The 14,279-nt window shown below is 44.1% G+C and overlaps 1 protein-coding gene across 3 annotated transcripts in view; it reads right to left on the reverse strand.

The window, feature by feature from the left end:
• Positions 1–14,279, reverse strand: part of TMEM87B (transmembrane protein 87B) — a 919,680-nt gene that overhangs the window by 803,539 nt on the left and 101,862 nt on the right. For all 3 annotated transcript variants that reach the window (XM_069607836.1, XM_069607835.1, XM_069607834.1), the window contains one exon: positions 7,378–7,469. In XM_069607836.1, the coding sequence (XP_069463937.1) occupies positions 7,378–7,392 (15 nt within the window). In that variant the 5' untranslated portion in view covers positions 7,393–7,469. The remainder of the gene's footprint in view (positions 1–7,377; positions 7,470–14,279) is intronic.

Raw genomic sequence — 14,279 nt, forward strand, 5'->3', positions numbered from 1 at the left:
CCTTAAAGAAATATAGGACAGCATGTTAGGGCTATCCCGCAAAGTCACTCGAAAGACCGGTCTCTTGAAGCGCAACATCGCATCAACGACCTCGAGAATACCACATGCGAACAATCCTACAACATATCAGAGCTGGTGCGCAGGGCAGATGCCCTTGAGGGGCTAGGGCAAAATCTTGCAGCCAAAAAGGAGGACCTAGAAAACCACTCCAAGCAGAACAACCTGAGATGAAGAGGTATCCCGGTCCCAGTCCAAGACCAGGACCTGGCGCAATATCTCCAGGAGCTATTCCAAGACCTGAAACCCTCAAGGGAGCCTGCAGAGCCCATCATGCTAGATTGCACCCATCGAGTTGTCACTACATAACAGAAAAAGAAAGGCCTTGTACCCAATGTCCTCACACAAGTACACAGCTTCTGGGACAGGGAGCGCATTTTGGGTGCAGCTAGACAGAAGAACAGAATAAACGTTTGCTCCTCCCGCATTACGATCTTCCAAGACCTCTCAAGCACCACTCTTGCCAAATATAGGGCAACTATAGGGCGCTGCATGAAGTTGTAGCCTGATTGAGAGCAAGAGACATCTGATACAGATTACCCCCTTGGCATCCTCTCCTTTATGTACAATGGGAGGAATTGGTCTGTGTATTCACCTCACAAAGCTAAGGCCCTGCTCCACCCTGACGAAGAGGAGACTGGGGCAATGCACTGCCAGCAGATCCTCTGCAAAGAAGGCTCAAAATGACCCAAGAAGTACCACCCGGAGATCACTGGATACAGAAATCACCCAAGTCACGAATAACGCAAGGGCGAGGGGCCGTCTCTCTATACAACATGCCCACCAAGAGCCAGGATGAGCAATACAGCTCAGGGGCTCACTTTCTGTTCCTAACATTGCATTGCTTAAGTTCCGACTTCCTAGTTGAAACCAGCACTCATCTGAACAGATGCATTTTCCACCAGTTCAATTGTTTCATCACGACTGAGCAAGGAATAAGGCAATTGGCCAAACGAGATCACTTGACCCTGTACGAAGGATTGCAGCAAAGAAGACAACATGCCTGAGTAACCACCAACACGGGAACAGATGTCAAGTTGAAGTACAATACTTACCTCTATAAATGTTCAGGGGCTCAACTCCCCCAAACAGAGAGGAATTCTCTCCCACCTGTCCCATTCAGGCACACAAATCAGATTGTGATGCTCCAAGGAGACCCACCTATTAAAGCCAGATGAGCCACGACTGCGCTCAAAATCCTTCCTGGAGCAGCTCTTTGCCACAAGTGAGAAGAAATGTGGAGTCGACATTCTGCTGGCTAGAGATACCCTTCACCAAAGAGGCAATCCTTAAAGACCCAGGGGGCCGTTATCTCATGATCAAGGGAAAATTGTATGGACACTTAAACAATCCTAACATCGGTGAATGCCCTGAATGAGTGACAGGACCAACTCTTCCAAGACCTAACCCCTAGAATCTGGTCCTTCATTGGAGACCATTTAATAATAGGAGGGAACTTTAAACCCGACCCAAGATAAAACTCTCCCTGCCAGCACTACCAACTTCAAATATGCATGCGCCCTCCTACAGCGCATGAGAGACCTGCATGTATTAGGATACATAGTGCTTCCAACAAGGGGAGGAGAGAGACTACACCTTCTTTTCCCAGGTGCACAGGGGGCATTCCCAAATAGACATGCTCCTGATCTCCTCACTCTTAGTTCAGACCATTCTCCAGTTGAGGCCAACATGCAGGTGGATTGCTTGAATCTTCCCCAAAACATCCGATGAGAATAAAAGAAGTGTCCCTTAGAGACTTGGCTATCCTCCAGGAAATGGTTGACCTGATCAATTCATACTTTGAGATCAACACGACTCAGGGGGAAGTCACACAACACCATCTATGATGCGTTTAAGGAAGTTGTGCGGGGAGAAGAATTTCAAAATCCACTCCCTAAACCAGTGCTAGTGCTATGGAAAAGATTAGGAAGGAGTTAGAGACTGAAGTAAAACAGTGCAAGTTAGTTCTCAAACACAAGACCTCTGAATGTTCAAAGGTCCCTCCGGATAGCCCATAGCAAATTGGAAGCACACCCCTCAAACCACTAACACTAATTTACACACATCAGCACTACTACGTTCATGGGAATAAGGCAAATAGGATACTGAATTACAGGAGTTCGTAGATCACAAAGGTGAAGCACACACAAGTGAGAAAGGGGAAAATGGGAATAGCACACCAGTTCCTCACACAATTCAAGTCTGGGAATTCCAACACACCCCAGTTATAGGACGAACAGCGAGACCCACTCGAAGGCCACATATTAGAGGAGGATGTGGAATTGGCAATCCAAAACCTGCCCTCCCGCACCACAAAGCCCCCAGGTCAGATGGATTCACTCCATCCTTCTATAAAACCTTCCAGCCACACATCACGCGACAACTCACCAAATTGTTTAACTTCTTCCTGACCTTCGGTTCAACCTCCTCCACCATGGTAGAGTCTTATAACCACTCTCATCCTTAATCTGGGAAAAAACCCAACTGACTGCTCTTCCTATACGTCCATAGCTCTCCTAAATGTAGACGCAAAACTCGGACAATCCTAGCTACCTGGCTGCTTCCATCACTTATACACTCAGTGTGGCTTTGTTGCAGGCTGGTCCCTGCAGACGAACATACATAGGCCCATGAACGTGATAGACTGGGCCACTCTGGAACGGATACCACTGGTCTTGCTGGGACTTGACGCAAAGAAAGCATATGATAAAGTGGACTGGCAGTTCCTCTGTCAAGAGATGGGGGGGTATGGGATTTGGCCCCAATTTTAGAGCCTGGTTAACGCCATACTTAGCAACCTAAACACTAGGCTCAGCCACCTCACCCTACGTATTAATCTGATAAAGGGGAGTTCGACAAGGATGTCCCCTCTCCCCGCTTCTCTTTGACCCCCTTCATAGAACTATTTACACATTAAATCAGCGCCAACAACGGAATCAAAGTCCCAATGGTAAATGTGCTCTTACATAAAATAGTACTATATTCAGATGACATCTTGCTGTCCCTAACTGAAGCTGGCTACTGCCTTCCAAGTGTGATGATGGAGACCTCAGACCTGGAAAAAGTGGCAGGCTTCTCGATAAACTATAGTAAGTCGAGCTGCCAGAATGTCACAGAGGGGGAGCCCGTAATGTAGACCTTACAAAATTCCCTGGAGTTGAAGTCGGAATGCTCTGCTCTCGACAACTTGGGAATCAAGCTAACAAGAAGAGGGGAAATTGTTTGGGACAATGTGTCCCCTTACTTAAACACCCAATATCAGACCTAGGCCGTTGAACCAAACAAGACATCTCATGGATAGGGAGGATTCACGACCTAAAATGAACATGGTCCCCAAATGACTTCATATCTTTAGCAGCCTCCCAGTACTAATCCCGAAATGGACCCTGCTGCCACTACAGAGGGCAATGTTCCACTTTATATTGAAAGGTATACCCGCCACAAATAGATCAGCCGGCCATTTTCCATGCAGCCACACTTGGGGGTGTCGGAGGACTTGCGGTCCCCAGACCTACACAGATACTGGAGGGCTGCCCAGATAGAGCACATCTGCATATGGCTACACAACCCCACCGATACAAATTGGAATGTCATTGAGCAGGCTGCCACAAAATTCCAACTATTGGACTTGCTACCACTGGGAGGAAAGGCCCGCAAAGATAGGAGGAGTCCTGAGTAAATCGACCTCTGCCTCACTGTCCTACTGGGACAGGGCCCAAAGGATATTGGTGGCGCGTTAGGGCCTTTGTTCCTTCTCCCCAGTCCTAAGCAATCCAGAATGTATACTGGGATGTAATCACATAGACCTCTGTAGGTGAGAGGAGGGTGGTATGAGGAACTTGGGGGACTGCTAATGTCTTTGGAAGCCATAACCAAGCTGAACCTCTCTGAGGTGGACCAGTTTACTACTTCCAAATCAAGCAGTCAGAGGCTGGTGGTAGACAACCTACACCACTAGAGACGACAATCGGGGACGACATTCAGAGAGGGAAAATATCCCGCCTTTACCGCCTCCTGGACAGGGGGTGGGATGCAGAGGAGACCTTCCCTCATATTTGGAGATAGGAGAACATTTTAGGCTGGAAGATTCCTTTAGACACCTGGGCATTTATCTGGGCTAAAGCAGCTAAGGCATCTAGATGCACCACCACAACGGAATGCCAGTATAAAATATATTTGAGATGGTACTGCAGCCCCAAAATGCTTCACATCATGGTTTTCAGCTCAATGTTGGAGGGAATGCAGAAAAACTGGAAGGCTGGGGCACATGTGATGGCAATGCCCATACATTCAGCTCTTTTGCAAAGAGGTTTTAGCTAAAATGCATGAATTAAAAGAAATAACTGGCTCACAGCTGCATCTAGACCCTTTGGTCCTTGTTCTAGGGAGCCCCTGCAGCGAAGAGGAGGAACACGTTTCCCACACACACTTCCGATTCACCACCCATGCCCTAAATGCGGTGAGCCCAATGTTGGAAGAATCCGGAGGGTCCTTCAAATGTTTTTTGGTGGAACCAAGCTGTAGAATACATGGGCAATAGAGAGAATGTTTGCAATATTGTAAGGGGCGCTAACAAACTCATTCGCCAACTTCTACTCGAATACACTGCACAACTACAAAGGCCAAACCTATTCAGCTCCTTATCCTTTCTATAAGCCTATCAAAGCGATGATAGCTCTACTGTAATTAGACACCGCTCTTATAACAGTAAAGGCATCTTTTCGGTTTTATACCCGAGTTACTGATTGGTCTATTTATCAGGATATCCCTGTGTGGGTGTCGCTCCTGAATCTGCTAGATGGAAATTGATCGCTAGCCTGAGCCTTATCAATTCATATTGTCTTGAAACTAACAAACATAGTATCCATGATGCAAATTGTAGTCAGGAAAAGCGTTTCAGGGCCCATGATCAGGACTGTCCCCATGACTGGCCAAGTATGACTTAAAATTGTTTAATCTTTATGCAATCTCAATTTTATAGTATGCTTCTGGATCCGTTGGAAAGTTTAAAGTCCAATAAAATAAATGCGCTTTAAGCTGTACATCAAGCAACAGTTTTAGTTGTACTAACAACTGTCTTTATTGTGACAGTTTTAAGTGTTTTATCTTGATGGGTATGTGCTCCATGATTGTGTTTACAATCAAACAAAAACATTCTTAGTAGAAAGCTAAGAGAATGAAGGAGAGGACCCACAGGGGTGAACATTCTGTATTATGAAAGGGAACTAAGGCACTGCGAGGGGTGGTGAAACGGAGCTAATTGTTGTGGGGTGTCAAGAAGGTTGAGGGAAAAAAAGGTCACCAAGTGGGATTTTATTCAGGTTGAGATGGAGAATACAGAGTGCCTGAAAAAAGAGCACCTATCCATCCTGTGGTGGAAACGACTGTGGCAATCAATGGCTAATAATCTGGGATGCACGCCTAAAGCGCCCTGGACCCATTTGTAGAAAGATAAAGCAAGTCCATGAATCCAGCAGATTGGGAGCATCAACTAGAGAGACTGCAGCATCCAGACTACAGTGATTATGGCAGAAGAATTCTTCTCAGCCAAGAAAAGTGCGGGGGACACTAAAAACCAATGTACTGAGTGGCCTTTGTACGAGTGCCAAGGGGCAGAGCTCAGGGAAGTGAGAGACAGAATGACTGACTCTGGTCCTCAAGCAAGTTGGAATTTCTCCCTTTTGATATCCTCTCATTCATATACCCATCTTGCCCCAACCCTTAGGATCATTTGTGTTGTAAAATAAAGCAGTCTGAATCTTGTATCTCTAGTCCCGCAGTGTCTGTTGTGCCTGTAGCCTTGACAAACGCCAAAAACATTTGCCAACCAGCCAACCACTGGTACACTGCCACATTTAACTTTAGCTGGCTTTATCGAGGGAGTGTCTCCTAGTTCGATTTTGATTTGGATTTGTAAGGTGCCGAAGCCCACAGGCTTGGGGCTTTGGACTTGAATCCAGACACCATTCATAAATAGGTCATATCAGATTTTGACAACTGCAGCCCTAGCTTTGAAGCAGGCAGTAGCCATAACCATACCTGGAAAAATGAGTTATCACACTGACGCACTTCTAGGGACAATGTCGGGTTACTGGACAATACCGTTTTAATGCCGTTTTTTTAACAAAAGTATCCCTGTGACATTGCTTGTGGTTCAGTTCATTAAAGTCCACTAGAATTAATTAAAAACTGCCACCAAACAGTGGGGACCACCAATCCAGCAGTGCAAGTAGACTTGTATTTGTATAAAAATTAGGGTGGTGACCCAGAGGAACTTTGGGGCCCTCGGGGACACACATTCTCCATTTGCATCTTTGATGAGGCTTCAGGTCAGGACAGATGATAAAATACTCAGGGCCCAACACCAGAGTGGTAGAATGGCACTTACCATTTCAAAACAAGGAGATGAAACATCCGGAAAACATGTTCCGTGCATTGGAAAGTGTAAACAATGTTATGGTGTTGCAGAAACCACTTATGTAGCCTGTCCCAAGGATACAAATCTCTACAGGTCAGAAGAAGGGGGATACAGGTATGTTAACGCTGAAAATTCATATTCTGTGTTAACCTATTTCATATGCAGATTAACAAGGGGGGTCCTGGGAGTACCTCTGCCAGACATTAGTCCTGGTTGCGAGAGACTTACCCAGAGTCTTTAGCTCACTATCTTTCACAGAGAAGAAATATCCCAAACATATCAGTCTTTGTCCTGCCCTGGGGCAGTCCAGCACCGAAATGCTAGGCAATTCTCCTCTGAACAAGAGTCCCAGGACCCCCCTTGTTAATTAACCTATTTCATATACACAATGAGGATACCCTGAATAACTAGAAAATTAGGCTACATACAATATTTTCAAAATAAGCACAGGTATTCCAGAGAAAGCACAATACAAATCATAATAAACTTTAAACATTACACCTTGGGAACTAAATGAACCCCTAATCTTGTTGACAAAGAAAACAAAAAAAATGATTTACTCAACATTCAAGTCTCATTCATTCCAGGCATCCAATGTATGACTTCTATTTATTATAGGATTTACATTGTGCCCTAGCGGAAAAATGTAACACCATTGCTCATGCATGTGCTACTTTTAAGTCAAGCAGTAAAAGAGCATAAGATCCCATCCACAAACACTACATGATAGAATTTTTACATATTACATCTCTGCATACTAGTTTGCACAAAAAATCCTCCTTCCTTAATTATTTTCTTATTCAGAAAATCAGTAAGACATTTTGGTTAATTTTACTTTATCATCATCAGCAGAGCAATTTGATGTGGTATGTTTTTAAGAGGCTCAACAAAGTTGCACTTACTTCAAGGTTAATCATGTGATTGTGACAAGAGAACCGTTTCAAAGACCACTCCACAGCAAACGTTAAATGTTTCGGACAACTGTGCGACACAACTGTTGTAAGAGAACAGAATCAGATATTGTGCATGTTTAGCAATTATAGTTAATCAAATTCAATAGCTTGAGAACCTAGCAACATGATTACTTAACTGTGCTAAGCAGGAACTTTAACCAGAATAGTAGATTTAGAGGACAGTTTTAAATATTGGCATTTGGGATATCTTTCACACGCATATAAAAGTATACAATGAGAGACTCACTGTTAGAATTCCAAGTTATCAAGAGGACAATATGTGCAATCATCCAAGAAGCCCATCACTCTAAAAACAACCCAATGCTGCACAAAGACAGTGGTCCTCATTACGAGTCCGTGGTAGCCATGCCGGAAAAACCAGCATGCTGCTGCCGGACTGGTAATACCATTCCGCCTCCGTGATTGCCGGAATCACCGGAGCATTTGCAACCCCGGTGACCCAGTAATTCTGGAGGCAGAATTCTGTAAATCCCCATTCCCATGGAGTCCTAAAGGACTCCATGGAGATGGTGACTATGGAAACACTGGTTTCGTCTATGACAGAGCCGGTGTTTCCATGTCCGCCTGCAGGCCAGACCTGGCGAGAGTGACACCTCCCGCCTGCAGGACTCGGAATCATTTGATCCGGAAACAACGGTGCCGGCGGATTTACCGCCACCGTTGTTACCGGACCGGCTGACTCATAATGAGGCCCAGTATCAATCCTGTCTAAAGATTATTTAAAAAACAACATCACCCACCTTGCACAAATGGTCTGGCAATTTTTGATCTGCAATGAACATCTTAGACAACATTTCAACAACCAAGTGACAAACATATCCCATGAGATGGAAAAGGGGGTTATGCATTGAATATACCTTGAGAGGTAGTCATTCCACACACTTAACAACTGTAGTTTCCTGACACAAAGGCCTATTTGAGTGGTGTCTAGGTTTTGTGCCCTTTGCAAAGGAACTTCTGCTATTATAGCATTCATAAGGAGGACTGTCATCCTATAAACAGAAAGCATGACCCTTACTAAGAAGTATATACCAGTAGTTTGTAATCCTCCATCTCTTGCTATTTATTCTTAAAAAATAATTTGATAAAGAATATAATGACAGTGCAAATCATACTACTACAACACTCTAGAATTCTACACGTGTAGTCTATTTTCAGGTTATCAATGGCCTCAGTGAATGAGATTATGGCACCCTGTAATTGAAATTCTCCTGTTAAAAGAAACATTAAAAAAAAAATAGCATAACTATTTTATTTATTTTGCATTGATAGCACTGCACAAAGCCCTGAGGCATATAGGCGCTAGTTACAGTTAATAGAGCATACAAGATAAGTGTTACAAGTTACAGGTGACAAATCAGTTCCAAGGACTTACTCGACTTGAAGCTAAACCATACAGACTTAATCAAGACTAACCCCACTTGCTGGGGCCACAAAGCATGGTGGGTGTGTAGGAACCCAGCAAACAAGTATGGGGAGCAGTAAAGTAGTAGATCGGAGGGTGCACACTGGCAAAATCGCAATCAATGGGGCTGGGGGCTACATTGGCTGTACGTGGTGTTGAGTCTATTTGGTAAAGTCTAATGTTACTGTCATGTTTAAAAGTACGGCAAGCTCCATGAAGGAGATTGGAACTGATCTGTTGTAGACCTCAGATTACCTGGAGGGCTACAGGAGGATAGTGGGTACTAGTAGTACCTTACTGCCCAAGTTGGGAGTAAAATATTTTAGGCAGTAAAATGATATCTCCTAAACCCATTGGGGGTACTTTGGGGGTGGGGGGGGTTTAAATATATCAACTCAAAAAGACTTTTAAAGCGACACTCCTTTGCACCTAGTAATTCATGTTAATTAAAAGATCAATGTGAACCTTAACATTCCTCTTCAGATCAGGCAGTAAAGTATTACCACTCCAACCTGTGGCACTGCTGTGTTTGTACTGCCGATCACTAATATCCGTGCAGTTTTGTGGGTGTGAGTCGGTAGCAGTCTCATTTTTCCGGTTCCCCATTTTGTGTTTGAAGCATTTTACTCCCTATTCTTTTGTTAACAGCATTTGTCAGTTTGTAGAGAGAAAAAGCAGCTAGTTCACTGCTTATCTGAAGAGCCAAGTGAAACCTTTTCATTTAGCTTGTATTGTGACGCAATGTTACAATTTAACATGTGTTCAGTGTAGGTAACTGGATTGGGATAAATGTTACTGTAAGTGTTACTTTGTGTTTAGTTTGGATATATTTTAGATTTGCATCACATAGCAACATGACCAAAGTCGTGGGGACAAATGTAATTGTGCAATGTACGAAGTGGCATGCTTATAGTGACATGCAAGGAGCTTTATGCATGTGAGAAAGAGAAGTCCACGAGGGCAAAGCCACTGCGAGGGGTGCGGTATTAACAATGTACATGTGGGATTCGATAATGGTTTGGATGGAAGACATGTTCTGGGATATTAGGGGAATATGTGGTTTGTTGCAAGTACATGGAAATATCGTAGATCACCGTTTCCCCCCTACCCCCATAACTGGATTTCGTTTAAGCTGTAGAGAGTTTGGTTTGCAGAGGTGAACTTTGCATGGCCTGAAGGGTTGAATGACCAGGTCAAGGAAGGAGGAATGAAGCAACCCACATTTGGGCAGCTGGCGATAGCATCAAACGGTTACTTGAGGCGAAGACTTAAATGAAGTGCCATTAGTTTGTCGGTTTACAACTAGAATGGTTTGTGGACATGGGGAACAAATCTTTCTGGGAGAACAGAGTCTTGTTAAGTCCGGCCAAATGGTAAATCGAATTGGGGTTAGTTAATAAAACACATGGAAGGTCTACTCTAGGGCAGAGTTTCCTGATGTGTTATGGGTTTCCTTTGGGCTCTTAGGAAGATGAGCAAGATGTGTGCTGGAGGCTGCAAGATCCAAGATGGTAGTCGAAAATAAGGCATCATGAAGGAATGCTTGAGGCGTAAACAAGGAACGCCAGCACATCTGTGATGAGATGATTATTGCTTGATCAAAAAAATTGAATGGTTGTTTGTTTCGCTCCCTCCTCTTGTTTGAAGTGTTCATGTAAAAGCCTTGCACATCAGGTACTGGGTTTCCAAATGGGACAAGTCAAAATTGAATTGTTTTTAGATGAGGAGATTGTGTTTAGAATGTCAAGAGACTTTATGGAAAGAAAGCACATGGGAAAGGGGATTGTGATTTGTCAATGTGACCAATAGGATTTAAGAACATAGGGTGGGGGGGATTAGATTTCCATGTACAAGGTTAGACAATGGGATTTTGAGAGATGACTTTGTAACGGAATATGTGTGATTAAGTAAATTGTTCAAATGTGTATAAAACCTGCACCTTTGTTGAGCAATGGAAGAACATTCGTTTTCAGCTTCACGAGGCAGACTAACCCCTTCCGGCCACAGAATGCAATAAACTTATTTTTCTGCTAAAGTGCATTTACTCTCCGCTGGAGATGTCTTTTTGTATTGGATTTTTGAGTCACATCCCTACATTTGGTGACCCTGCAATGTGATCTTCAGGCCCTCTGCTTGGGGTTTTCCTGGCCACGCATTCTCAGCTGTCGCTCCCACCAGCAAGTGATCAGTTTACGTGCACATCAAAGAATGGTCTGCCTGTTCACTCAGCCAAGGTGCCACGGTCCAGTCGTGCAGGCTATTTGACCAGGCACCGCTTTGGAGAGCTTTGAAAGACGTCTTTTTATGCAAGTGCACTTTGCGAGAAAACTCTGGAGACAGAGGGAAAAAGTTATTTGTTAATTTCTGGGATTGTGCAAGAGGTGTATGGAGTCAGAGAGGTTGAGTTTTGATTGGAGTCAGGAAGTTAATTGAGACCAAATGAAAGTGAGAGATTTGACTTAAGAGTGTGATAGTATGGTGAATTGTTATATGTTGTAAGTACTTTAATGTTTTACTTTGTTTATTATTTTTGGTAGTCAAAGTAGTAAGAGATCTTGCTGTAGTAAGGAAAAGACAGTTGTAGTAAAAGGTGCTGTACTAGTGATAAAGAAGAGAGAAAGCGGTGTTGTAGTGGAAAACATTGCACTCCTGTGTGCAGGAGTGAATGAGAAACATAAATGAGGAACCATGGTAATTGTGCTTTATTGGTATTATGCTGTGTTATGTGTTAAAGTGTTTATTTGGATTAGTTTTGGAGTAAGGTGATTGTGGCGCGAGTGAGAACGAGGCGAGTAATTATTGAGAAGTTTAAAAGAATTTGGGGGGGAAGCATTGACTTGTTCTGGAATTATTGTACTTTTTGGAGGGCTATAGGATCTTTTTTTGTTAAAAGTATTGTTAGTTTTGTTAAAGTATTGTTTTTTTGGGTATTGTTAGATAAAGCTTGTTTTGGAGTATGGAGACTTCACTGGATCATATCTGCCAAATGCCTCCAAGGTACAATGAAGAGATTCTGAAGTACCACAAACAGTGGGTAAAAGAGACTACGGGTAGGATGTTCAGATCTTGGCCCTACAAGGTATAAGGGAAAGAAATTGGAGGAAAAAAGGCAGAACATCTTAGAGGTGTTGGGGGATGTTCAAGGAGGCAGGGAAAGTCCGTGGAAATATGGTTGGGAAAATAGGGAAGACACAGGAATGGTTGGAGACCACTACCACCCCACCACATTAGGGGTGTTTTCTTTTATCACCCATTGCCGTATATACTAATCCCCAGCATGAGCCTCCATCGTCTCAACCCTCCACCCAAGCAGTTGTGAGGTGGAAACGAACAACCCCCTCAATGGCTAGGCTAGCAGAACGGTTAAGAATGGAAGCAGAAGATAAACAAATACCTACAATGGCCAGGATAGAAGAATGGTTGAGAAAAGAGGTAGAAAATCAAGTGCAAAGAGGCCTAGAGGAAGGGAAGCATTGCAGCAGGCGGAGGAAGAGTTGACACAAGTAAGGAAGTGAAGAAAAGAGGAGCAGGGAGATGATAACAAACAAGTTGCAAAGACAGGGTTTGACCAATGGAGTTCTGGACAGTATCTTTTTAAAGTAGATCGTGCCATCATCAAAGATATCAAAGTGTACCTTGCAGAGGGAGGTGTTGCTTTAAAAGCGGAACTTGAACCACCAGCAAGAGAACCGGTGCGCCATGGAAGTGTAGGCTATGATTCAGTATGCTCAGAAAGGGTAAGGAATGTAGTAGAGGTAGAAGAAGAGGAAGAATGTGAAAAAGATGGAGAACAGGGAGCAACGCCAGAACCAGCAGTCAAGGAAATCACACCACAGGGTCCTAAGGCGCGCCATGGTGTTCGTGTAGCATTAATGAAGTTTAAGGGGAAAACGGGAAAGATCCCGACAAGGACAAAAGGGATGCAGTTCCTGTTACTTCAGAAGGGGTTGGGTAGAGCACATTATGTCCCATATGGACAAGAATCATCTAATGAAATCACTACCCTCGCTCACTGCTTGGGCAGAGAAGTGGATTTACGTATTAGAAAAACAAACAGCAGGTGTTATATTGGCCATTGGACACATGAACAATTTGTTTACTGCTCTTATTGGGGAACGGAAAAAGTGGATGGAATTTGGGAAAAAGCAGGGTATGCAGGGGTACAGCTAGACAATCATAATTGGTCCCCTTTAAATAATTGCAGGGAAAACGTTTGAGCAGCTTTGAGAGTCATGTATCCCAATACGTCGGATTTTATTTCAATTATGGCTAAAACCATGAAGGCTGATGATGGTCCCGGCGCATACATATAACAGATTCAGGAGATGTGGGAAGCAGAGACAAGGGAGGCCTGGGATTAAAATGTGACCATATTTTATCATATGCTAAAGAAGGGACTCCCCCAAGGAGGTACAACATGATTTGGATAAAGTCATTGGGGATAGAAGCAAAGGGTTGGCCAGACATTCAAGCACATATAGTGCATTGTTGTAAATGGAGGCTGGAGAAGGAAAAGGAGGCACCGCAGCAGGTGCAGAGAGACAAAGCGAAACTGGTTCAAAATAAACTGGCTAAAATAACTTTAGAAGTGGCAATAATCACAAGCCCCACCAAAGGACAGCAGGGATAACAGGGACAATTTGAATAAAGTTTGGCACCAGGATAGATGGATGGGTATACTACCAATTTGAAATTAGAAGTTTTCTGAGGGGGCAGAGGTGGCTCCCGGGAGGGGGAATGAGGTGCATTTGGGGGAGTGAAGCCTCGGTTTGGCAGGCATATGGGAGGCCAGTTTGGAGGACCTTATGGAGTCCAGCGTTGGTCCTGCGGGAGGATGGGGCATTTGTGACGAGATTGTAGAATTAGGCCATCATATCTTTATGGCCTATGTGTCAATCCTGATGGACCAGCAAGTAGGCGTGCAGTCAACCATACCATATCCCCTAGTTTCTGTACAGTCATAGAAAGAACGGGTAGCCATGGGATAGGAAGCCTTTGCCTCAGGGTACCGTCACACATTATACTGGAGCATGCGTTTTTGGGAGCATGTCCTTTCCCGCTCCCGGGTCCAAGCACATATCCTGACAGGACAGCCCACAGAGCGCTCTGACGTGTCCAGTCCTGTCTGCTACCGCCGATCCAGTAGAGGAACCCCCACGTAGGTGTGACGATGGGTGACCAAACCATTTCAATCATGGTCGATACAGGGGCAACTAAATCTTGCATCATGGAAACATGATAGACACAGAGGGATTCTCTGGGGCTACCCTGTTGGTTCCCTGTATGGAGGATTTACCCATTAAGGTAGGTGCATGGGATTTATCAGCTCTTAAGTTGTATGTTACAGATACCCCAGTGAATCTATTGGGCAAAGGTCTTTTGAGCAAGTTGAATGATGATGATCTCATTCAAAGAAGGTATAGTA

Source organism: Ambystoma mexicanum, chromosome 4q (genome assembly GCF_040938575.1).
Source record: "Ambystoma mexicanum isolate Mex_15411 chromosome 4q, UKY_AmexF1_1, whole genome shotgun sequence".
NCBI classification, from domain to species: domain Eukaryota; kingdom Metazoa; phylum Chordata; class Amphibia; order Caudata; family Ambystomatidae; genus Ambystoma; species Ambystoma mexicanum.